The sequence below is a fragment of the Chiroxiphia lanceolata genome, chromosome 5 (assembly GCF_009829145.1).
Source record: "Chiroxiphia lanceolata isolate bChiLan1 chromosome 5, bChiLan1.pri, whole genome shotgun sequence".
Classification (NCBI taxonomy): domain Eukaryota; kingdom Metazoa; phylum Chordata; class Aves; order Passeriformes; family Pipridae; genus Chiroxiphia; species Chiroxiphia lanceolata.
In genome coordinates, this window is record NC_045641.1 from 29,656,143 (window position 1) to 29,683,721 (window position 27,579).

The following is a 27,579-nucleotide window of genomic DNA, read 5'->3' on the forward strand; positions in this document are numbered from 1 at the left end:
GTATTTGAAAAGCAGCAACTGGCATATTACATAAATAACAGCCAAAAATCCTTCTCTTCCATTACAAAGTTATGAGGTTCAATACTATTGCAGTGAAAAAAAAGAACTGAGTTGTACCTACATTTTAGCTGAAAACAACAGAAATAACTATGGGCTACTTCAGAAAAAGTTATCCAATATAACTATACATAAGACCATTAGGAATAACAACATATTTCTGTATCAATATCAGTTTGTAACTCAAAGGATTGACATATAAAAGGTAATCTACAGGCCAGTTCAAGGACACCGCAGACAAAAGCTAGAACACTCTGATGGAAGTAACACTGACTGTACTATTATTAGGATTTTTTCCTTCAATGAAGCAGAAATGCTTGCATGGAAAGAACATCTCAATTCTTTTAAAATTCATCATCTGTTTATTTCCTAGTAATTTGCTGAGATAACTGGACTGCTAACTTTAGGGGGAAAATAAACTGCAAGAAACAAACTCTGTTGTGAAGCAGGTACTAGCCTAGCCAGCAAGATTTATCCTTGGTGCAATCTGAAGGGAATGGGCATTATGTACATTCTCTGAAGATTTGGGTTTCAACAATTTTAACAACATGGGCACAAACCGACTTGCAGAAGGTTCCCTCTGAACATTGGAAAACACTTTTTTTTACTGTGAGGGTGACCAAGCTCTGGCATAGGTTGCCCATGGAGGTTGTGGAGATATTCGAAGATATCCTTGGAGACATTCAAAAGTCAACTGGACATAGTCGTGGGCAAACAGCTTGATGTGGCCCTGCCTACGCGGTGAGGCTGGATCAAATTACCTCCACAGATCCCTTCCAACCTCAATTCTTTCGTGATTCTGAGATGTTTTTAGAAGTTCTAGGAGCTACTCTGAATTTGGGTTCTGCTGCTGAGGCTCTAAAAGGCATTTCCTATTCAGTTTACCAGCTATTTCACATCCATGAAAAGTTGGTGCACCATCCATCATTCAAGTCTCAGAAGTCACTTTTTTCTCTGTGATGTCTATGTTCAATCATGATATTAAAAAATTAGAAGATGGGGGACAGAGTATTCTTCTTTCCTATGTGTTTGTACTACACATGTACAGGCAACTTTGTGCACAAAATAAAGAGCAAAAGAAAAAGATAGACAGGGGTAGGGCATTCAATTTTTGTTTGATTTAATACTGAAATCATAGTCTCTGTGAACCTTGTAGCATTACCCTGAAGGGAACAAATGACTAGGCTATCTCCTCTTTTTGACAAGACATCAGACACCTCTCCAAGATATTAACTCTAAAACGAAACTATGGCATTTGTGCTTACCAAGGAGTTGATTTGAAAAGAAACCCTTATTTCCACCACCCTCTCCCCAATTCAGGGGGATGCAATGCTGTAATTTCTGGAATATATTAAGAACAAAGGCAATTAAAACTGTTTTCACTACTAATTATGTTGTTGATAATATGAAGGTGTTCAATTAATTCTTCTTCATTCAGAAATAAAATATATTTGCATCACATGAGGACGTTGAAAGACTTTCTTGTCCATTAGCAAATAAGAAGAAAGTTAAACAAATATTGACCAGGTATAAACATTTCAAAATCAGCAGATCTAGACAATTTACAGCAGAACCATGAAATAACTTCCTGAAGAATGCTCCTGTTAATAGGTGCAATAAATTTTAGCATTCCCAGAAAATTCCAGAAGACAACCTAAATAATATTATTCAAAATACTGAGTTTTCTGTAGTTAGACTGCTACAAGAGTATTGTCACACAAAAAATATTAAAAAAGTTACAACACAATTAACTGGAAAATAATTAAAAGAAAATACTACAATCAGAAGTAATTAATGTGGTTTCCACAAAAATAAAACTTGTCAAACAAATATATTTATTCCTGAATATATTTTTTTCCACGAAGCTGAAATTATGCTATGCAGAGAAAAACCAAGAACATCAAAAATCTGCAAGATTACCTGGCCACTCTCAACAAATAAGCTTTGACAGAAAATCATTATCAAAGAGCTGTTTCCAGTGATGTTATAAAGGACAACATTATTAAAAGCTTTCACTGGTAATTTGGAAGTAAATATAAAATTATGGCTGGTGAAGTTTGCAGATGACAATAACTGGTAAGATGATAAACAGTGATAAGAACACCAATTCCACAGATGAATCTGCATTACTGCTGTGAAACAGTATCAGGCTGAGCTCATTTTAACAAAGACAAATGCCCCCACAGGAAGGAATGAAGATATAAGCCCAAGAACGGAAAGTACGCTAACATGAGCATTCAATGTACTGAAATTTCAGAAATTACTAGGAAAATTTTATCTATGTATTAAAACTACCAAGTCCTTAACTATACTGAAATCCATATTTTATCCTATGCCCACAGTTTAAGGAGGCCCCTGGAAAACTCATGAAGGTATAAAAAAGAGCCACAGAACTTAAATGATGAGTTTGAGTGAGAGAGAGTTCATGAGCACAATTTGTTTGGCTTATCCAAAATGAAACTGAGAAGTGATTTGATTACTTCATTCAAGTATCACCACAAGAAGAAACTGCAGGATATTAAGGACCTCTTTATTCTGCTGGGGAGAGGCATAAAAAGAATCCATGCCTGAAACCCAATGCCAGAAAAAATTCAAATGAGACACAAGGCACATACAGTGAGAACAATGAACCATTGCAACAAACAAGCAAAGGGAAGCATTTTGCTTCTTCATGCCTTCAGACCAGGACTGGGCATTTCTCTGAAAGGCATGGGTTAGCTGGACACAAGTTATGCTTTGGTCAAACAAATTAATGGGTTTGTTACAGCTGTAACACGGAGAAATTTGATGGCTTGTAATATAGGACAGATGAGACTAGATGAACTAACATACCCCCAAAGGCTAAACTCTATTACTTGATTTATCAGTTTTTTATGCTGCCATTCATTGCTAGGGTATCTGAGCACTTTCATACTAAATCAATAGCAAAATCCCTAATGGACTTCAAGTAGCTCCTGGAACTTCTGCTTTTAGGAGTAAAACTAATTAGGGGAGGACTTTTGAGGAGGTCAGAAGGTCTATATTTATCCTTCTTGTTGTAGACTGTGCATTACTGCATTACCTTTGTGCTTATACAGGATTTTGAAGCGGTGAGGTAGTGATTTCAGTTAGGTACAGTACTGCTAAATGGTTCTGTTCAGAAAACACAGTTAGGTTTGTCTCCTCTAATTGCCAAGGTGCCAGTGGGTATCATGTCAGAACTGTCTCCAATCTCCAGTGCTCTTTAGGGTAATGGATGTTTCCTTTGCTGACACCAGGAAAAAATGTTTGCATCCTCAGAAAGTCATAATTTAGATGAAGAGTGGTGATAGGCTCAAGGCACCATATAATCTATTTCTTAAAAATTACATATTTTCAGAGACATGATACCACTCTAAGAGAACAAGCACTTTTACATCTAACAGTTATTATAAAGTTGTGGTACAGGATGTGGTGTTCTTAAAAGATACATATTTTGCAAAAAGGTATTACTTCAAACAGACCCTGCAAATTATAAAAATACAGAAGTATTTTTGTACAAAAATATGAAACTTCATCCCAATGTATTCCTTGACAAATGTACATTAATAAAGTGACTTCTAATTAATTTAGGGACTGCTTGACATCTAGAACATCAAAAACAAAGCATATTTGCTAGCTGTTTCATTTTTCTTACAATAACAAACTGTTGATGCTTTATTCTTCAAGTTAAATCAATTTTCATTAATTTCACCCTATCCTTCTGGCCAAAGAAAAATCAGAATAGGCAAACTGGATTACTGCAAATATAAGATATTGATCTAGTTTTCGAGTAATATCCTACCATTACTAATTTTTGCTTAGTTTATTCATTGTTTTTATGGACCAGTGAAGAAGGTACTTCTCAAAAAACTGTGTGTTTCAGTTGCCTATTTGCAGCTGTTAATTTTTCAGCCGGAATCATTTTACATACTGTGCACACTCTTGCATTCTGCAATTCCTCTAAAACTTTGTTTGGGTCTTTTGAAGTCATAAATCAATTTTCTCTCTTTGTACCTGCACAGAAAGAAGAGTTCATTGAAGATTGCTTTTCCTTCAGAGGTTGTCTAGCACCTACAGGAACAGGGCAGAGACCAAGCCCCTTGTTGCACACCCGGTGCCCTGGCACTTGTGTTTGCTCACACTGTTCTCTGAAGCCCTGCTGAGCCTGTCTGCCTCAGGCACTCAGAATGGCTCAGATCATCTCCTTTTAATTGTAATGGCTTCAGCAGCCAAGCTTTCTGCCTGAAAGCATGCCTCTAGTAAAAAGCCCTTTATCTCTACAGAAAAATAAAGACAATTAAAATTTTGTAATAGTCTACACAAAGCTGAAAGGGAAACTAAATTTATTCCCCGAGCTACAGCAAAGAAACACACAGCACTTCTTATGAACTGTGCTGGGTAAAGAACATGCTTGGGTGCCCAGCCACGCTCATTCAGTAGCACTGTGGAGAAAGCAGCACGCCTGCTCCAGGGTACCCTTTTGGCTGGGAATACACTTACCTTATTACAGCCAACAGTTCTGGAAGCATGTACCTGGTGGCAGAAGCCTTACTGACTAATGGGCATAACAGCTACCAGAAAGATCCAGAAAGATCATGAGGAGTGACACCAAACCAGGAAAAACAAGCAGAAAAGATCAGCACCCATGAGAGGCAATAAACCCCCAATACACCAAGTTTACCCACAAGACTAGTGAAAAATATCAAATTGAAAAAGAACCATATAACACACTTTGGGTAGCAAAATTGGGGGGTTTTATTTCTTGAGCTTAGATTCGCAATCCAAATTCACCTTGAATAATACTATCCATGACACAAAAATGTAAAACCAAACAATAAAGTAAAACATAGTAGGTATGTTAAAATGAAAAAAAAAATAGCAATAGCAGTGACTAGTCAGAACTGCATGAAATACTTGACAGGAGTTTCATGATATCCAACAGGCAAGCAGAGTTTCCTAGGCACCAGCTGCTCAGTGAGACGTAGTAGGTCAGCATTATAAGGCTAAAGCATCAGCTTTAATTAAATCTAATTTCCTAGTCTTAAATCAAATCAGGAGTTAAAACTGATTATATTGCTTTCATTTTCTTGGAAGCCTGAAAAAACCATGTCCTAAATACTCATTAATTCAACCACAAAGATTTGCAGTTTAAGATATCTTCTACATCTACTTTTGTATTTCAAAGCAGTTCTTATGAACATTACAGACTGATTTAATGTGAATTGCTCTAGTAAAAAGTGTGCAGAAATGACTGGCAGAACATAAGCATTCATAGGACACAGACATAAAAGAAAAAGTGGACCTATTGTACCCAGATTATAATTCTGAAAATGAGGGCACGATATTAAATTACCCAAAGGAAGAACAGGAGAGAAAGTGACCTCCCAGAATATGAAGGTGGTAGAAAATGCTAATAAATTGCTCATCTCAGTTTAATAATTTAATACGAACTGCATAAAATAGAAAGGCCACTTAGGAAGGCACACAAAGCATTTTTAGCTATCAGCATTCAATGCTAGTAATGAGAAAATTAAAGACAGCGCAACCTAGCAGCACTTCTCCAAGCAGTGAGGAAGCCACAGGTAAGATCCACATTTGTACTCCATGGCCTTAGAGAAGTCTGAAGAGTAGAAATGATACCTGGCAAACAAATTTCACAGTCTCTTTCCTCTCCTTGTAAAATTCTGTTTGGTTTCAAGTGGACGTTATTAAGGCAAACTCCCAAAATTTTGCTTTGCTCTAAAGAAGCAAATAAATCAATAAATTATATGTGGAAAACAGCACAGAGGGAAGGAAGGGGAATTTGAGAGAGGATATTAGTTTAATAGGTATCTTGAAAAGCAGGCATAACACATAAAGACTATAGGCTTAGATTATATGATTAAAGGCTTAGATTATATGCTTAAAGGCTTCTAATGGACTTTGGGAATATAATACGCCTTTCTTTTACTAGTTTGGCACTCTTAAAACAGCAACAAACTATATCAAACCTGAGAAGTCTTGCTTTTGCAGACCTGTTCTGATAAAACAGTGCAAGGAAACTGTCCTGTCATCTAATCTATGAGGAAGGCCCATGACCAGTGAAAACGTTCCTAAATGAAGGCGTTAATGTGCTATTCTCCTCCAGCTTTGACTCAGAAAGTTGGGTTTTGGTTGTTGGCTTTTAAGTGTCATGTGGAATTCTAAAGACAGGAGCCCAGGAACTAACAAGGAGAAGCAAATAACCACATCATTTCCCTCCCCTTTTAGCATGGGGAAACAGAAAACAAGCAGAACCAGTACCACCATACAGAAGCAAGTGGGCAGTTATTACTGGTTTCAAAGAATTTCGATAGGGTGATACTAAAAATCGCCAGTGATATCTTACAGTTCCTTTCCTTGAAATTCACAGTAAACAAGGAATTGGTCTTTTAAGAGTTATCTGCCCATCCTTCCACATAAGGGGCTAACACAGGAAAAGTCAAATATTTGATGGAACCAAGATGCAACCCTTACATCTACCAAATTGGAAATTAGATTCAGAGATAGAACACTATTTGAAAATTGCTAATTATATTTCAGAAATCTGTAGTTCTCTGGTTTCTGTTGTGAAAAATTCTGCATTCCTTGGTATCTCACTATTTTTTTTCCTATGGGTACAGCTGGAAACTAAAACAAGAAAATTAAATCAAATATGGACACCTTAGAGCAGCCTTCCAGTACCTGAAGAGAGGCTACAAGAGAGCTGGAGAGGGACTTTGTAAAAAGGCATGTAGTGACAGGACAAGGGGGAAAGGGCTTTAAACTGGAATAGGAAAGGTTCAGATTAGATATCGGATAAAAATTCTTTACTATGAGGGTGATGAGGCCCTGAACAGTTTGCCCAGAGCAGTTGTGGATGCCTCATCCCTGGCAATGTTCAAGGCCAGGTTGGATGGGGCTTCGAACAACCAGGTCTAGTGGGAGGTGTTGGAATTAGATGAGGTTTAAGGCTTTTCCAACCCAAGTCATCTCTAAGTGGAAACAGACTAGGTTTGTGCAACTAAGGTGGCACCCAGGTATGGGATAGGCATTTAAAATACAGATTTAGAAGAACTGACAGTCACTGCTTTTATTAAAGGAACTTGGAATCATATAGATCAAGTAGGCAGACTGCAGCCATGCATCTAGCATAAGAAAGAACAGAGATACCGATTCAGGGAAGAAACTACAAGATGATTCCTCAAGGAACATAATGACTTTTCTAAATGCTCAGAAATTCCTCTTATCCAAACATCACCAAATAGCAATCTGAAGAAAAAAAAAATAAAACCCAACTACAGTAGGAATACAGGTCCTTCTTTAATTACAGGTTTCTGCAAAGAGATCAGTAGTAATACCTCCTGTAATTTTTATAAGCATTCAAGAGAAAAAAGAGCTTTGTGCTTATCTTTTAAAAGCAGTGCAGGGAAAAGGGGGAGAAGAGCAGAAAGAAGTGCTGTAGAAATCTGCCAGCAAATATACAGGAAGATGCACATTCATAAGTTTAAACAAGGACTCTAAAGAATTGACTGCAGTTGTACATAAAACACCCGCAAAACTGAAGAGACAATTGAACTTCACCTTAAGAATTTCCACTTACTTGATATTCCTTCAAGAAAGTTAGATTTTAACAGGCCCACAAAGGTGTAAAAAGGCATTGGAGAACTACAAATCTTAAATTTCATTATAATCTTGGAGGACAAGCTATTCTTACATAGCTCCACTAAATGGTTAGAAGGGAGAGATTTTGAGAACTACCTTAAAAAGAGATTTTCTCCTCACTTCCTAGAGTGAAAAATTTCCTATTACCCCTGCAAACATCTTCTGTTTTTAAACCTGAGTAATAGCTTTGAGCAGACTACTAGGACTATGAAGCAACTGTGAGGCGACCTGCCTTTCTACAGAAAATAATCCTGCATTATTTAAGATTTGGCAGTTAAATACAGAAAGCAAGTTGTATTTCTCTGTACAGTTAAACTTAGATCAAAAAACATTCTTCTTTTTTCTAAGGGAACCTAAAGCATACACACTCGTGGTTAATTTTTTAATTTTTTACTTGCTGGGTTCATGCTTTGCCCACTTGGGCAACTTGAGCAAATAACTTGGCTGTTATTTGTGCAAAACTCTGTAGGAATTTCAGTTATTTTTCTCAAATATGCAGAAAAATGCAGCTGGACAGAACCAAACTTCAAAAAAAGAAACAGAAGATATTCAAAGAGATTAGATACAGATCATAAAAATACTTAAGGTTCCTTTTGAACAATGCAAGTTATGACATCACTTCTGAGTGTCTGTCCACAGAAAAATGCTCAGATTGACAGCAACAGCCCCATAAGACAGATCTAAGACCTGTTCCAAGATCCATGGTGATGAGAAGTATCTTCTCATTACTTCATACTTCTACTGTCTCTTTGTATTTGTGCTTAATTATATGCTGCTACTTTGGTCTGTGTTTGGCCCAGCCATCTGTGAGAGTCTATTCTTTTCCTGTCAAGTTATGAGAAAACAAGCACTGATAAATGGGAACTTTGCCTTTGAAGGAAGCATTTTGTATAAACTATAATTAATTGGTACCTCACTATTGGCTGATGGCCCTTCAAGGGCATTTGACGGAGAAAGTGAAGAGGAGGAGGATGAAGTAAGCCTCATTTTCATTTAGGAAAGACCCCCAGAGGCGTAGCACGCAGGCACAGGGAAATTCCAAGGTACCCACGCATGCGCAGAAGAGATGCCACCTGTATAACGGGCGGAGGGACCAAAGGCCTCTAGCTGGGTGGTGCTGACCACACCTGCCCAGGTAGACGTCACCACTTAATTGTATAAAAAGCGGATCACTCGTGGTGGGAGTGGAACTCAAGCTTCACACTGAAGGACCATGTTGCCTTTTGCGGGTACGGTCACCATCTTGTGAGCCTGCCGACACTCCAAGAATGCAGCTGCTGCTATGGGTAATCCCAGGCATTCTGGGGCTGGTAAGAGAAACTTCGTACGCAACACCTGAGTGAGTGGGGGGTCGTATTGAGGGCTTATTTTCCTCCTCCTTCCTCTCTCTCAGGTTCTCATTTTGTTGACCACCTCTTGGTAATAAATATTGTTCTTGTTGAGCTTTCAACGGTGTATGGTTTCAGTTTCAGCATCCTCCCTGCTACACTCTTACAGAAGAATCCACTTCCTCTAACAAAATAAAAGTCTTACATTCACATTATAGTTCTCTGCAACTTATTTTAACACACAAAATTACTGGAGCAGTTCCAAATACCATTCATTCACAAAATAGTGAAGTGGGCAGGGAAGTTATGATAATTATCATAATTACCTCAGATACCACAGGAGAGAATGTTAAAAAATAACTATTCAAAATTGGTCATTTATTAGGAAAAAATGGGACAAAGAGCCTACACATTCATTTAAATTATACATGAGCATTCCACTTAATCGAGTAAAAAAAAAAAGAATCATACTATCAGTAAATTGATATTGTTAAACCTGTCTGATAGTTAAAAATCTTTAAATTTGAAACAGAAAACAGACGATGAAAAAAACCTCAAGACTTCTAAGAAGTGGAAATATCTATGTCTATGCATTTGGAGACACCTTTATAAACCAGGTAGAGGAAACTGAAAGTCTAGTGTTTTCCTACAGATAAGCTAAAGAAGTAGCTTACCCCTTAGTTTCACTTAATTTAATCTGTCACAAATACCATCGTAGCCATAAATGTGAGTAAATAAGCAGTGTTTCATTGTAATTTTCACTCAAAAAAAGAGAGCCAAATAATGCAGCATATATGTCTGCAAAGACAAACAAAAAACAACTCAAAGATTTTTTTTTAAATACAAGCACACAGTACAAGTAAAAAAGAAAGCTGAAGACGAATTGATATAAAAATCAGTATTTATGTAAAAAAATAATGCACTGCATACTGTAAAATCAGTCAGTCACAGTATTCACCTTCACACAGATTTCTCCATTTTCAGTCTTCAAAAGGTCACACAGCAAGGAAAAGAGATCTACATGCAAGGCAGACTGCTTCCTAGTTTTCATCCCAGAAATTGACACCCTGAGCCCGCAGGGAGATTAGAAACAGAATATAAACTCTGCTTACAGTGTAGTGCGTTTTTGTACTGCTAAAGCATTTGCTCAACTCACATGAATCTGGAAATCAGAGGCAGCCTACTTGTGACGTGGAAACAGCTACAAAAATTAAGCTTCTAAAGTGGGGTTGGGATGAAGGTGCAAGTCAGTGAGTGGATCCTCCATATTCAACACACAGGAACTTTTCTGGAATCCAAAACCTCACTTTATGAAGACTTCATCTCACTTAGACAGATTAAGTTCAATTACACTTTACAAATACATTTTATAACATGTAAGCTTAAATATTTTACTGTAACACTAGAGTTCTGCCTTTTTCTTCATCATTTTCTCTGGGAAAAAAGTTTGTATTGCATAAACAGTACTTCTTTTTTCACTAAGACAGTTGAAGAAAGCCTAATCCTTACCTGTTGCAAATCACTATCACCCTATTGACAGTAATGCATTCATTGCATTGAGAGTCTGCCCCAAAGCTATTTTAAAGTCATGTTATTTAAAAATATATGGTAACAGGATATATTCTCTAAGAAACCTATCTACTAGACAGTCTGATGAAGCATCAGAACTCTTACTACAGTTCTTCACTTTTAGGTCATACATACTCTATAACAATCATCAGGTAATAATTCCTAGTATGGAAATACAACAGCAACAGATTTCCACTGTTGGGTTTTTCTTGGCTTCCCAAATGCCCTATTAAAGCTGCAAAACCATGAATTTTTTAAAAAGTATCATAAGACAAGCGACTTCAAAATGAATTTTTACTTAAAACCCCCTCAACTCTGCTCTACCTTTTAGAGCTAATGGCTCTACAATGTTCAAACAAATGCTTTTTAATATAAAGTCTCTGTATTTACCAATGGAGAAAACTAGTATCACATACTAGTTATCAGCTTCTCAGAAAATCCTATTTATAGCGTGCAGTTCACATCTGAGATAAACAAGATTGTCAAAACAGTACTTCAACATGTAGGAGATGAACATGTAAAGGCACATACAGATTGTCGATAATTACAACCCATTTTGTTGAAAACAGAGTATTTTCTGCACTTGTAAACAACTTTGTTTACATAAAGGCTCGCACCTTTAAAGTGAGGTTAGTGCTGCTGACTCAGTTATTGCTACATTCACAGTTTTAACACAATTTTAGACAATATATGAGGTACACTCTCAAACAGAGCCATCTTCATTTCTTCCTTGTTTGTTTGATCATTAGATAACTGAATTATGGTCTGACTGAAAGTACTGACCATAGAAGTCAGTAACACCCAAATCATCAGAACCAAGATAAACATTAGCAGTGATTAAACTTCAAAAGAGCAAAAAGTCACCTCTGCAGAAAAAAGTTCCTGTTCTTCATTATGTGAATATTTTCTTCATTTTTATGTATGCTAGTAAACTTCTGTCTGGGCACATTAAGAGCCCATTCAAGTTGTATTAAAATTCTTGCATCTTTTGACCAGTATATTACTTCAGTCTCTTGATATAACAGCTAGGAGTCAAAAGTCACCTTCCCTTTGATCTTCTGGCATACAAATCTTTTATGCTTTTTGTTAGTTGTTTTATGAATACTTTGTAAACTCTTCCACAGTATGTATGCATGGTTTTCTGTAATTCCAGTTCTAGGGGCTGCAGCAGTGAATGAACCAGATCATCTCCAAATGAATACTGTAAAGAAGTTAAGAAAAGAAAATTTAAGGTCAATACAGAAGATTGTCATTGTTCAGAGGATTAGAGTTTTATAAAAATGTTTCTGAGCATCATATTTGCTTTCTATAGGTTTATTAAATGTTTTCAAGCATTCAGAGTGCTTCTGAATGCAATAATTGAAAAACACCTCCAAAGTATAGAAATATTCTCTAGTGCTTTCAATAAGCATAACATGGAAGACTTTACTATTTTTAAATGTAAGCAAATGAACATATTCAGACAGTCAAGGAAGAAATTTAAAATTACCTTTCAAATTAAAAATTTACAGATCTAAAATGATTTCTGGTTACTTTTCTGGTTCTATGGTAACTTTCTCAAATGGCTTATAACCTTTAAGTAACATAATTCTTATCAAATTATAATGAAAGCAATATGAAAAGTGATAGATCTGAAGTTTTATTAAACTGAATGATGGTCAAACACATACCATATTTAACATAGGCATGAAATAAAGTAGTCATTAATTCAACAGTGCTATATTTTTATAAACAAATGATAAGTTAAAACAGCACATTGAAGTAACATAATTTTGTTCATCATATTACCATTAAATCAGCAGTGTTTTACATACTTTCTCTGACATGTTCATATACCAAATGGGATCATATATAACAGGAAATAATTTTTTCTTCTGTTTTTGACAATACTCAAAGGAAACAAAGAAAACATATTTTTATGGAAACACAATCACTTTCCCTGCAATGTATTCTCAGATCCCCAGAAGTACTTTTCTTCATTTTTACATCTATATGACAACATGTAATAAAGCAACATTAAAATATACTATTGACTTTTGTAGGTTATACACACACAATAGCCTGCTACATTAAAACATGCATCAGTGCTAAATTTTATGGCTCTTCAGTGAGTATACTGATGCAGCGATAAATAGTTTATTAGATGACTTATTTGCAGAATGAAAAGACGTCACTGTGCTTAGTATTTAGAAGAACAACAACATATTAATACACTGATTCTCTGAAAAGGTCAAACACAGTATATAAAAAGTTTTTTACAATCCAAATCTAGACACAAGTATTAAAATGTTGCAATAAATACTTAAGAACTTTGGGAATATGAGGTTTTTCCTGCACTTTAAAATATCCAGAAAAATAAAGCTTCTGGTGATGGCTTGTTCAGCCCGGAGAAAAGGAGGCTGGGGAGAGACCTCATCGCAGTCTACATGTTCCTCACAAGAGGAAGAGGGGGAGCAGACACTGATCTCTTCTCTGTAGTGACCAGGGACAGGACCCGAGGGAATGGCCTGAAGTTCTATCAGGAAAGGTTTGGGTTGAGTATTAGGAAAAGGTTCTTCACCCAGAGAGTGGTTGGGCACTGGAACAGGCTCCCCAGGGAAGTGGTCGCAGCACCAAGCCTGTATGAGTTAAAGAAGCATTTGGACAGTGCTCTCAGGCACATGGTGTGACTCTTGGGAATGATCCTATGCAGATCCAGGAGTTGGACTTCAATGATCCTTGTGGGTCCCTTCCAGTTCAGATATTCTATGATCTTCAAATGCTCATGTAAAAAGTTTACCAGGCGATTCATTAAATGACTGAGAATACAGCCTTTTAAATAAGCATTGACAACTATGGGCAATGCTTTAGAATCCTAACTTAAACATAGTCTACACTATGTTTCCAAAGATGCTCATCACAACAGGAATATACTGGAACTTCATCCAAATAATAAAGAAGAAACCAATGAAACACAAAGTTGCTTAAAAGAGAAAAAAATTACTTTGTTGCAATTAAGGTGAGTATCAAACAAAATAGTGTAGCACTACAGATAAAAATACTTTAAAAAATAATAAGTACAATGCTGAAAATACTTACATTTTTTATTGCTTCATAGACAGCCCTAAAAGTTGGTTGTTTATCATCGTGGTACACACCTCTGTTTCCATGAAGAATAAATATACCTTCTTCTTCAGCTGCCTTACAATTGCTTCCATAGATGCAGTGGTCAGGCCGATAATTCCATTGGCAAGGAAAGACATAAAGACTTTCTGTGTGGAAAAATAAGAGCTCTGGATTAAGTAACAAAATTGTCTCAGGAAATATACTAATCTCTTTTTTTTCTTAAGGCTGCTTCATAGATTTCTGTACAGTTGTTTTGAAATCTAACAGTTCATTGCACTCTAACAAGCTCCAGTGTTGTGTCTCAACATAAACTCTAGAAGTAAATACTTTCAGAGAACAAAAGGAGCACATAGTCCCTTGAATGCTTTCACAGAAAAGTCTGCTAAAAGAGTATTTTCCTAGATTTTTGAACATCGTGGAAAAGATCAGCTTTCTACTGTTAGGCTTAAAATCAATGTGGATTTACCTGGATTGTGAAAAAACATAATGTTCAATAGATCCTGATCACCCCATGTTATGTTCAACTTGTATTTCTTCAGTAGTGGCATAAGAATTTCTCCCCACTGTAACCGGACTGGTGTCATATCATTCTATGAAGCAAAAGGCAAAACAACACACATTCAGGAAAATTATACCTATAATATATAAGGAAATGCCATACACAATCGCAGTAATTTGCATTTAAAAGTTACAACTCAAATGTATAGATGATTTCTTCCTTTTAAACCAACAAACCCATCTAAGGAAAATAGTTACGGACACTTCCAATATGCTTTTTTCTCAATTATTAACTTAGAAGGAAAATTTGATGCATCTCCTACTTCTATTACATTAGATTTTTGTCTTCAAGATTTTCTTCAAACATCTTAAGCCAAGAGTTCTAAGAAATGGCAAGGGTTTTTTATGCAGCAGTAGGATCTAACACCAAAAGTTAATGAAGTGATGCAGCAAGTAGATGGGGAGTATTTAAATATCCACACTTCATGCACTTTCTCTCTTTATCACAGAGTGATAAATATACACAGGTTCTAATGTTAGCTTCAAAAATTTAAACCAGTTCAATATAAAATTAATTCTTAAATAGTTCCAAACATAGAGACAACACTACAACATAGTGTACAAAAATAGAAAGATCCTTCAAAGGTTTTCAAAAGAATTTTCATCCAGTTGAACTAATTTTTTTTAGTTACTAAACTTGAACTTCCCCAGCAAAGGCATGACTTTTCACTAGTAAAAGTCAGTAAGATATTAAACCAAGTAGTATGGCCAGTCTTTGCGAACGAAGATTTGGGAAAGGTCTTTACCCTTCGAGCCTGTGCAGTGGATTTTTTAGGTGAGACACAGTGTGCGCTGAGCTGAGCCCACCCTTTAATCCTAAGGTTCATCTGCCAGGGCCGAGCAAGGTCGGACGGTGGCAGTGAGGTCCTCAGGACGTAGGTTTGTTTAGAGCGACCTTCTCTTAGATGGATGGCCTTACAGGGCTGACGAGCTCCATCTGCCTGGAGGACTTCCCTGACTGGGAATTGAACCCGGGCCACGGCAGTGAAAGCGCCGCATCCTAACCACTAGACCACCAGGGGGCCCCCTAGATATTAAACCAACAGCTGTTACTAAATGCCAAATTTCTTGATTTAGCAGAATTGCTTCAAATTGAAAGAAGGAGTTTTTCTTCTAAGGTTCAGGTTACGGAGGTGCTACTTGGAGTAAACTGGTTTACCGTTTACTCTTTTGGCCATATTACCAAAGAGATTAAAATCTGCAGTTTAACTGGTTACATATTCCAGAGGTAATTTCTTATCTTTACACCATGTTTAAGCTCAACTAGAACAGAAAAGGAACAAGGCTGCTCACTCTCTACCTTGTACTTCAGTTGTGAGAGTGAGATGGAACAATAAAAAGTCCCAGAGAAAATTCCTAACAAGTACAGAATTGTACCCTTGCTTCTTTTTAACAGGTTGCCAAAAAAAAAAAAAAAAATTAAATTAGAACTCCAGTATAGTTTGAGATTTGCATACAAGAATATCATATTAAGAGACAGATTACTAGGAGCAGAAGACTCAGTTTTTGTTTTTGAATTACAGTATCAAAGACTTTCTTCTCTGAGCTTTACACTGACAAACTACAAAGTGCACAAATTAGCAGTTCAGTTTTTATTCTCTCCTCAAATCATTTCAGCCATTGAATATGAAGGGCTTTTAGAACCGAAGACTAAAACAAGAAATACTATCAGATCTCAGACAAGAATTACTAAAAAAAAAAAAAAAGATCTATAGCTTATATTGTGTAAGAAACTAAACAGAATATTACAGTCCCTTCTGTCCTAAAAAATTTATGACTATGTTTGCCTGCAAGTATTCAATGAGAGCAGGCATAAGAAATGCACAAGAGAATTCTTCTCTAGTAAGAATTATCATTAGACTCAGTGAAATGTGATTAAACAAAATAAAACACAGGCTTAACACCATGCTGAAATCTTCCAAAAAGCAAATAAATTGGACTGAATCACAGTGCATAAAGATTATTCCCTCACCTGAACTTTGCCATCCATAGAATATTGACCGAAATATAACTTTAAGTTATTAAAGTCATTATTTAATATAATTTTCATTTCACTTGTAGAGTTTTAATAGCAGTATATCCCAAGAAGACGCAAAGCAGGAAACAGCATATATCACATAGCCAGACATCTAGAAACAACACTACTTGACAAATAATGCAGTCAGATTTAAGTACTGGAAACTGTAATATTTCAATAACCTTTGCATAAATAAAAAATAGTTAAACTTTAATTTATTAACAGTGATGTATAATGACATCAGCATAGGAGTCACAGAGCAAGAGAAACTACTGGAATAGTTATACGTTCTCCTTCTTTAAAATATTCTGTTGTAACTTGTGGTGAGGTTAAACAGCTTGAGACGTAGAATGCTGATAGAACTGCTTTTAAGAAGTTTGTCAAGTAAATTTCAGAAACAATTCTATGATAATTTAAGGATTTTCAGAATATAAGCCTTCTCTCCAATATTCAACAACAAGCAATGAATGTTAAAGAGATTTAAGAAAAAAACACACAACGGTAGTGGGCATTTCTGTGATGCCACCATAGCATCACAGAATCAGCTGGGTTGGAATGGACCTCTGAGATCAAGTCCAACCCTTGATCCACTACCACCATGGTTACTAGACCATGGCACTAAGTGCCACATCCAGTCTCATCATAAAACCTCGAGGGATGGAGAATCCACCGCTTCCCTGGGCAGCCCATTCCAATGTTTGATTACTCTTTCTGTAAAGAATTTCTTCCTAATATCTAACCTAAACCTCCCCTGGCACAGCTTAAGACCATGCCCTCTTGTCTTGCTGATAGTTGCCTGGGAGAAGAGACCAACCCCCAGCTGGCTACAACCTCCTTTCAGGCAGTTGTAGAGAGTGAAGAGGTCTCCCCTGAGCCTCCTCTTCTCCAGGCTGAACAACCTCAGTTCCCTCAGCTTTTCCTCATAGGACTTGTGCTCCAGTCCCTTCTCCAGCCTTGTTGCTCTTCTCTGGACCTGCTCCAGCACCTCAATATCCTTCCTGAACTGAGGGGCCCAGAACTGGACACAGTACTCCAGGTGTGGCCTCACCAGCACTGAGTACAGGGGAAGAATCACTTCCCTGGTCCTGCTGGCCACACTGTTCCTGATCCAGGCCAGGATGCCATCGGCCTTCTTGGCCACCTGGGCACACTGCTGGTTCATGTTCAGCTTTCTGTCAATTCACACTCCCAGGTCCCTTTCTGCCTGGCTGCTCTCCAGCCACTCTGTGCCCAGCCTGTAGCACTGCATGGGGTTGTTGTGGCCAAAGTGCAGGACCCGGCACTTGGCCTTGTTGAATCTCATCTCATTGGAATCAGTCCAACTCTCCAACCTATCCAGGTCCCTCTGAAGAGCCCTCCTGTTTTCCAGCTGATTGACACTCCCCCCCAACTTAGTGTCATCTGCAAATTTGCTGATGATGGACTCAATCCCCTCATCTAAATCATCAATAAAGATATTAAACAGAACTGGTCCCTACACTGATCCCTGGGGGACGCCACCAATGACCGGCCGCCAACTGGATGCAGCACCGTTCCCCACCACTCTCTGGGCCCAGCCCTCCAGCCAGTTCCTAACCCAGCATAGAGTGCCCCTGTCCAAGCTGTGGGCTGCCAGCTTTTTCAGGAGTATGCTGTGGGAGATGGTGTCAAAGTGATATAGACAGGTTCTTATGAACTCTCAAAACTCTAGTTTTATTTGAGCAGAAGAAAATATTAAGAACAAAATATAAATAGAGACCATCAAGGTGTTTTCCTACATTTTGGAGGTTTTTGTTTGTTTCTTTGTTTAGATGCTGTGCTTTAAATAGTTTGGTCATTACCCATTTGGGTACCAGAAAACTTCTGCCCGGCCAAGGCTAAAGTCAGACTTTTTAAAAGAGCTGTCACATTTAGCCTTGTATTACCTTTTTCTTAATTCTAGTAAGAAAATATAAAACTGAGGAAAAATTCTCAAATCATAGAACAATATCTAAACCAGTTGCAGCTGTGTCCCACAAACAGTTAACCAACTTAGAGCCAGCCCTCTTCCTTCTGGTTACATGACTCTATCCTGCTTTTGCACTAGCAGTGTAGTGCTAACACTTCCTGAATCTTTTTGCAAGCTGATTTACTTCCATAACCCAGAAGAAGGATATCTTTTTTTCTACTGTTACCAAATTGAATTGAATCAGAGAAAGGACCAACAAACACCAGAGGCTAAGACAAAGTAAATGAGAAAAGCAGGGAAAAGGTGGTAAGAGACAGGAATCTTGCTTTTAGAAGCAATTAGTTCTTTCTCGGAACAACAGCCCTAAGCACACCTGAATGGTAAAAAAAGAGTTTATAATGGTTTAAGTCATAGAAACTCTCTGATTATTTATTTTTTTCCTAAAGCATACCCATGAACCTCTACTTTGCACACTCTATTTGGACTTAATTTGTTGGGGGTTTGTTTGATTTTCTAAGAACTTGTTCCTTTCTACGACTGCCTGCATCTCAGGAATCACAACAACTAACTTTCTTAATAAATGTGATAAAAGTAATTGCTCTCTATTCATATTGCCTCACTGGTCTAGGACTTTTTATGTTAAAACACCATATCTGTGGCATTTGCTACATCTCTTCCAGTTTAAAAAAATAACTACATCTATATGTATACAAATACAAAAGAAGTTACCTACTACTATCTCTTCCATACCCTAAATACTCTTGCGTGTTTTACATTCCCATTTTATAGCTGCTGCTTAGCAAAGACAACATGTAGGCACTAACCATCAGAAGCTCCATTATGGATTCTAGTCTCATGCCCAGTTATGCACTGTTTTATGACCACACTATATTCAGTAACACATACATGCATGCATATGTATCTGTATAGATCAGAGAATACGCTGAGTTGGAAGGGACCCATAAGGATCATTGAGTCCCACTCCTGGCCCTTCCCAAGAGTCACACCATGTGCCCGAGAGTATTGTCCAAATAAATGCATACACACACGTGTGTGCACAGCGCATATATTTGTTCTGCGTATATACACAGAGACTTAAAACAACAAGACAGATAACATAGTCAGGACCAGGAGTAACAACTTCCATTAGGTACCACAGATAGCCAAATAGCTAGGATAATTGTCTAAAATGACTAAACCTGACAGTCCTAAGAAGATTGAGGCTTTAATAAGTAAGTGGATAAAAGACGATCTAATGCTGGAGCAACACATGAACTACAGGTTTATTGCTACCCAGACAAACACTGTAACCTTTAGCTGAAGTCTCTGATTCTACTTTTTATTTATCCATCTTCTGGCTCCTCCTGACTTTTACAAATCAATGTGACAAAGAAGAAAGATGCTTAGAGGCCTCAAGCAGCTCAGTCTGTAATTTTGGGCTGAAAAAACTACAATAGACAAAGAACCCACAGTTTTAAATCCACAGCATTAGAGAAATATCCTGATTCAAGACTTCCACTGTTTAGATAAATGCTCTAGCCACTACAGTGTCATATAAAAAAGATCTAGAGACAGCTTTTAAAAGATACAAAAATTCCCAGACCTTATATACTCCTTGAAGAATTTGTTGAGCCTCCTGAATGAATATAAACAAATTCAGACATTCCTACAAAACAATGAAGCATTTTCTAGTTCTACTGTATTTGACTGGAATAGTTCACAGGACACAATATGGAACAGTTACCCGTAAGGTCCAAAAGCATCTGCAGTGTTGTTGGCAAGGGGTATTAGCCCCTACCCCTGAATTTAGGACAGACCCTACACCTACCCTCTCTCTTCCAAAGGGTTGAGATTAGTAGCTCCTTTGCTACTGTGTATAGACTCAACTACACTAAATCTTTTTCAAAGTTTTGCTGTGAGGTTGCAATTTTTCCTAATGACCAATCCTCCTTTTATTAAGCCATTCAAGGAACCTGAAGAAGAAAACAGTCTCTGCGAGTCTCCATGAACAGTAGAGCTTTTGTAATAAAGCTTGTGTACTTTTGGGGCCCTGTTACACTCTGCAAGCTTGTGGGACCACAGTCTAGGTACTAAGGGAGAATAAACTAAATGGCTCCCCTGCTGAGTGCTCTCTAAAGCTCTCAATAATCAATATTGTATAACAACCTCATTTCCTCCTTAGTCATTACCCAGGCTGCACTATCTCACTATGATAGAGGAGGAGAATGATCAAGCACTATCACTCCTAAATTTCAGGTAACCTAGTAGGTTTCTTGATTAGACATCCCCAAACTGTTCTGGCTGGACTGAAAATGCTACCACAAGCCTGATACTACAGGACACTTTCCAACAAGTAAAAGGACTAAGGCAGCAGTATGGTTTAGAAATCATGAGGTAATTTCCTCTCAGAGGTAATTCTGAGCCTATTTTACTTTTTACAATCAAGCAAGAGTGAAAGAATATTTCTTTAGGTGCACCACTAGTCCTAAATGTTTGAGGAACAGCCATAGCGCACACAAAAGCACTCCTGGACAAATACGAGATTCAGAAGACATATGAAATCAAGGAACAGAAGTACATATGCATCACACATGGAAGCAGAAGTCTAGAAAGGATGCCAAAGAATTATGACTAACTATTATGAGCAGAAAATGATGTATTTCTAACATTTAAAACAACTGAGCATGGGAATGGGTTAATTGTCTTTTTTATTATTTTTGTTAACTAAATTCATCAAAAAGGGCTTTGAATCAAGTGCTTTGCTATTAGGAAGCTTTGCTTTGTTCCTACCTCCCTTTCTCAAGTGTTGTTTCAGAATTCTGAATATTTAGTGTAGTAGCACTGGGTAGCTAACTCCAGTCTCAGTTCCTTTCCCTTAATTGTATGATTGCTTAGCCTGCAACTCATCAAGCAGACTTGTTTTTAGTACAGTACATACTGAACAATCTGAGCATTAAGATGAATGTTTTCAGAACAATTCAAGAATTGTTTTTGTTCTGATTCCCCATAAGAGTTATGACACACTATCTTCCTCACTATAGAAAGAAGTTCAGTGGCCCACTTAGCCAGAAACTGTCCATCATGTTAGGTATACTGAAGTTTGCCAGCAAGATCATGAGAAAAGCATACAGATGTATGCCTTGCCTTATAGTGAGGTCTGATAAATCAGATACAGATTGTAATACAGAGCAATTATAAAAAATTCACTTCCTCCAAGGCTGGTTTTCATTGAACAGTCTGACATGTTTCATTGCATAATAAATACACATGGCAATACCAGGAATACGTAGTAGATATTTTTAGGACTTGGAAAACATTCCAGCCCTCTAGAGCCAAGGGAAAGTGGCAATGTTCCATTTTGAATTTCAAAATACTCATTAATTATTTCACCTACATAAATCTGTATATATAAACCTAAATTTGAAGAAAACACCAGTTTTAGGTGTTAAGGAGAAAGGACTTCATATTTTCCTCTAGAAAAAAATAGTTAATTTTACTGACAATTTTATTAGCCTACATAATATGTATACTTTTGAAAATTTTAACCCAAATTTTAGTAAAGACGCATCAAGTTTTCAATGAATTGATAATCTAAGCTGTACTGAGAAGCCCAACTAGAATTCTGGTACAGTATGAATAAAAGACCAACTTTATTTTTAGTGTGGTAAACACTACAGTAATTCACTACGCAGAACTGCATTGTCAGAGGTTAAGATACACGCAGTTTTCAGTCCCATGTTTTTCTCATTATACTTTTCGGTATTTTCATTTCTCCATATGCTATAATCAGTAAAACAAACCAATAGAGTAGACAATGCAAGATTTCACTGATGACATATACAGAGAAGTTTTCTTCTTGGAGAAACTACAGCTATATACTATAGCTTCTATAACTTTCTACTTTAACTGCAACTGAGATAATTCATTCCCCATTTTTCTTAAGTTCTCTGAATTTTCCTAACAACAATACATAGCAAGATGAAAGCTGTATATTAAATTGAAAACAGGGGAGAAGTAATGTCTATTGGAAGTTTATATTGTCCCTCTTACGGATGCACTTCCAAAAGTTTTTGACTGCATGACTATTTTTCCCTAATCAAACTTCTCTTAAGCAGAGAGGCACTGTTTCCCTAAGCATAATCACATAGCACTGTTTTTGTCCTTGTGTTTCAAGTATGTAAGAAAAAAACTTCCCATTTGAGAAGCAACGTCCATTTCTACTGCTGTGTGCACTGCTTTCATGCATGCAGCAGTAAATACTATCATGACGAACTAAATTGTCTACAAAACTATGACTTCATAGTAAATAAAAAGATACTTAGGGTGATAACCACCTGGTTACAATGTAAAAGATCAAAATTTGGAAACCTTCGTTTTAAACACCTTACTAAATGTTTTAGCACCACCTCCTGGTCATACAACTACACATGGTACAAGTTTATTTTAACTTTTTTCTGGGATCGCTACACTGAATTAAAAATGCTGGCATATCTACTGGCAAATGTAATTTAGAGCAAATTCTACCAAGTCAAGGATCTCTCAGAACTAAGAAAAATTAAAACAATCAAGCACACTTGACATTCGAGAATTCCAGGTCTTACAGTGAATGACATTTAAAAAACAGTTATATTCTATTTTAAACAGCGTACTTTGAGAAGATTATTACAATTACAGGAAAAAGATTTTGAAAAATACACATGAATTTGAAACAGGATTAGAATTAAAATACTTAAGTCCACAGAAAATGCAATAAAGCCAACATACATACCTTGAAATATTTTCTTCTAATACGTGTCATATTCATTAACATGACTCCAGAATTAATTCCAGTTACTCCATAATAGGGATGTCTAGCAAAGCGATTATACCACCCAATACGAGGCTCTTCGTGTTCTGGTGCCATTGCAGCGATTTGTGTGGAGTTGAATTTTCCCAGAAAAGACCAAATATCATCAACAGGCCTCAAGAACAGGATGTCGGTGTCAACATACAGTAGTGAATCCACATTTTTGAGGATTAACTGTGAGAGAAAGAAATTTAAAGCCAAACCTTTTAGTTTACTTGAACTTCTCTTCATAAAACAGAAGTTGCTGCCATTACACAATAAAGTTTAACACATTTTTGCCATATGCAAATAAACTCATTTTAGGCTGACAGTTTGCAGTCAATGAATTTGCCATCACTCCTCTCATTTTAAAGAATTTTTGTAACGGAAACAGAGGTTTTAAACAGAATAGTAATGCAAAGGCACTCGGTCTACATTTTATATGCCAGGGCTCCTCAGGAGTAGGTTTGCAGGCCAGGTGAAACATTACTCTAACAGGAGCTCCTATCTTGCTCCTGTTCCCTTGCTTTCCCATGCAGATAATCAAAAAAGGGAGAGATGTAAAAGCCCCAGAAGAGACAGTGTTTGGGAGACAGCTGCTACTGCTCTAATTCATCAAACCTGAAGAATGATTTTTGAAGTGTCTTAGACGAGCAAAGTAAAAAAAGGCTGCACAAAACACTGGCAACAATAGCCCATTTCTTGTTTCATTTTCTCTAACACTTCTCAGACCCACACATGCAGGAAACTTTCCAAACAAATGACCAGATGAGGTGTGATAAATCCTTCTTACCTCTGAGAGGATGCCATGACCTATATTTCTCTCTGAGGATACTGTGCCATAATGCAGCAAGTGAGAAAAGGACTTTTATTCCATAGGGTATTAGTGCCACAGAAGGTGGTTAAATTCACAGGATTTTTTAGGATGTCATAAAAGTAACTTTCAGGAGTAGTAGTAGTCCTTCATTTTAAACCAAGTAGATATCAGCTTAACAAGGACAGCTTGATCCTTCATAAACAGACTTCATTGTCCTATTACAGAGTAACTTACTGGCAAAAATAGCCTTTGTGAAGCACATGGTTTAAACAATTTCTTCCATTCTGCTGCACTCTCAGTTGGAAATGTTATTGGATATAACGTGTAATTAACTTTTCCTTCATAGGGGAATTCGTCAAGCTATATGAAAAGAAGAAATCACAGAAATTACTTCAGTTCAATTCTATTACAAAAAATAAATCAATCCCCCATTCAAATTCATAATTGAACACAACTACAACATCTCTTCTTCATAACAGAAATGCTTCTTGAACTACAAAAGTCTGTCAGCTAATCAAAATAATCAAAAAAAAAAGGGCACCTGCAGGCCATTATGAAGAAAACACATCATAACACAACATATGCAAAAGGAAGGGGAAGTAAAACAAATTAGTATTTACAAAAAGTAAGTACATTAAATAAAACTCCTCCCCTCAACTAGTTTCCACAGGAGAAATAACAGGAAGTCTTTCTAAATTTAAAATAACTTACTCCATTTTTGCCAGTTACTGTTCGCATAACATTAGCATATACACATAAGCATGTATAACATATTCATGTCACAGTTAATATGACATTTTAAGCACAAAAATAATAAAACCTTCCACAGTTATATCCTAGTCAGCTTCTAAAACTGTTACTACAGTCATAATGTTATATTCATTAACTACAATTTACTAAAATCAGACATAACCATATCTACCATTTTCAAAAACTGGTTTTCGGTTTGTCTCAACAATTCAAGGCTGACTCATGCTGTAAGCAGAGGGACAAAAAAGGACAGATCTCTAATACTTTCTTGTAAAGCTAACTTTAAATAAGCTCACACGAGATAATAGATAACTGGTTTGCATTCAGAACATAGGTTTGTATTTCACAGATTTAAGGTGACAAATCAGGAAGATTTGGTCTATCTCTAGGAGGAACTTTGATATCAGCAACTGGCACTCTTCCACAGGAGAAAACCCTCAAAAATCTCCATTTAACTTTACAAATGTCTTATCTTATTTCTAGACCACTGCATTTCTGTCACTGTATCAAACAACTACTACCCAAGTAAAGAAATTGCAATATATTACTCAAATTGTGCTACAAATTGATTGAATTCATTCTTTGAATACTTACTATGTCTTTGAAACGCTCATGTAATTGGTCCTCAGCAAAAATATGAAAGTGGAGAGGTCTGATGCTGAAAATAATGGCTGATCTCAACATTGTAACAGTTTCCTCCAGTCTTTCACCACAGGCCACCACTGCTAGATGCATTTTCTCAGAAGGATGTGTTTTCATATAATCATATCTGATATAAAAATATTTTTTCATTTGACATTATTTCTAGCACCAGCTTAAAGAAAAGTACTACTATTTACTGCAGGAAGTAACTTAACAAAATACCCTTTATCATACTTAAACCAGCAAAATATAACTCAAACAGAACATGCAAACTTCACCATTATACCACATATAGATTACGTTAACCTCAACCATTCTCATATTCACTCCCACTATTCCAGCCTACAACGGAAAAACCAGGCATAGGAGAGCTATACAGAAAATACACAAACATTTACTTTCTTAGTAACCTTATTATCCATTAATAGCAGGGAATTTCATCAAAATAGCTATTTCAAAGGAAAGACTACATGAAATTACATTGAAATGTGTAAGGGTGATAGCACATTCAGTCTATACATGAGTTAATTTTTTTCCCTTTCCCTGGGATAAAAATGACAAATACAGCAGAGTTAAACTCAACAGCAGAAGTGAGATAACCTCTACTTTCAGGAAGTTCTGTTAAGAACATTTTTGACTGATCTAGGCGTTTTATCCATTTTCTGCTCCAGTAAGTCCTTCTTTGCCAAACCCATGCTTCAGCACTTCATCTAAGCACTGACAAAACACAAAAAGTTTTCTCCTATACTTCAATCTTGCAGGAGTATAACTTGGGTTGGAAGAGGCAGCAGACTAATAGCTCAGATGGCTTTGTATTGTGGAATGCCCTCGTGCTCCCAGTGGTTCTGGAAAATCCCTCAGGTACACTGACCACATGCACCGTCCATGTCCTTGAGGCTAAACCACTGCAAGGTGCGGGGACTGGGAAAACCTTTACTCCTGAAGATACCTGTGCAACAGTTATGATGCGAAGTGCTTGGAATGGCTTTTACAATGTACATTTTGAAGTTATTTCATTACTTTAATACAATAGGCTAAAATTATCATCAGGTAAATATCATTAACTAAACCTAAAACCATATTCTCCTGGATTTCAGATATTTAATTAGTCAGAAAAGCTTCCAAAGATTTTAAACATACATCAACTCAAAGGCCATCTTCAAAACAATATGCATTGAGCTCTTTGCATGGGAAGAGAGGGGATAACAGAAAACTAAGAGTATCTGAAGGTTTAAATTACAAGTTTAATGCCAAATTATGCAGACAAAACCAATACTGAAGTTAGAAAATGCTTTCCTAAACTAGTAACAATAGAGAAATGCTTGACAAACCACCCATTCTTAGAAACTTGTCAGACAGAGACGTTTCAAAACAGCAATTAACAGATGTGACTCTTAGCACAATCTCCATCCAATTTATGCAACTGTGTACATATAAGTTTTCCTTTACATACAATAGATAGTGTGTAAATATGCCTTTTTTTCTTTAAGGCATAGAAGAGCAATACTCATTATTTTCAGTTACATGAGGGAAAATATAGGCAAAGTTATCACTGTAAAACTGCTGAATTTTAGTGACATAAATAACTGCTACATTTAAAAAACATTCTGAGGTTTGAAAGAATTTAATGCTATGGAACAAAAAAAAAAAAATACAGTATTCCAGAGATTTAAGATTAATAAAATTTTAACTAAAACATGCAGCCAGTCTTCAGTCAAGGCTTGGGGTATTATTAAAAATCCCATGGATGAAAGACCTCATAGGTCAGATTCAGATCCAAAACAGGGGACATACGTGAAGATGTTCACATATGAGACTGTGTCCCAAGTCTCATTAAAGTCAACAGAGATCTAGTGAGCAGGTTATGGAGTATAGACAGTAATTCATCTTATTTCAAAGTAAACACCTAAGGCTTGAATCAATTTTTAACACAGGTGTAGTGCCATTTAATAAGCTCTAGAATATTGCACCTGGTCTCCAGGTGCCATTCCAAAAGGACTGGGTGCTTCAAAGACAATATTGTATCTATTAGTCCTAATGAGATTTCTAGGATACCCAAGTGCTCCTCGATGAACACTAACCATTTACTTCTCAGCAACCAAATGGCTAGTCACCTGGATCAACCTCTATGCTCTTTCAATTCTAATGACTGTTTACTTGACATAGACACCAATATGCAGACATCTATATTCAGACGGTTTAATCTGCAGACTGAAACCTTTTGTAAGTCTTGCAGCAAAATATGAAAAATTAGTTTAGATTAACACATACACAAACCATCCTGAAATGTAACCAAGGCATGCCCATTCAGACTTTTATACA

At 36.7% G+C, this 27,579-nt stretch overlaps 1 protein-coding gene across 1 annotated transcript in view; it reads right to left on the reverse strand.

Annotated features, from left to right (window-relative positions):
* Nucleotides 1-9,262: 9,262 nt before the first annotated feature.
* The window catches only part of GXYLT1 (glucoside xylosyltransferase 1), a 34,663-nt gene continuing 16,346 nt past the window's right edge, over nucleotides 9,263-27,579 (reverse strand). The window contains exons 3-8 of the mRNA XM_032687402.1: nucleotides 25,210-25,384; nucleotides 24,100-24,225; nucleotides 22,992-23,243; nucleotides 14,188-14,311; nucleotides 13,695-13,867; nucleotides 9,263-11,817 (exon numbers count right to left, since the gene is read on the reverse strand). Of these exons, the coding sequence (XP_032543293.1) occupies nucleotides 11,656-11,817; nucleotides 13,695-13,867; nucleotides 14,188-14,311; nucleotides 22,992-23,243; nucleotides 24,100-24,225; nucleotides 25,210-25,384 (1,012 nt within the window). The 3' untranslated portion in view covers nucleotides 9,263-11,655. The remainder of the gene's footprint in view (nucleotides 11,818-13,694; nucleotides 13,868-14,187; nucleotides 14,312-22,991; nucleotides 23,244-24,099; nucleotides 24,226-25,209; nucleotides 25,385-27,579) is intronic.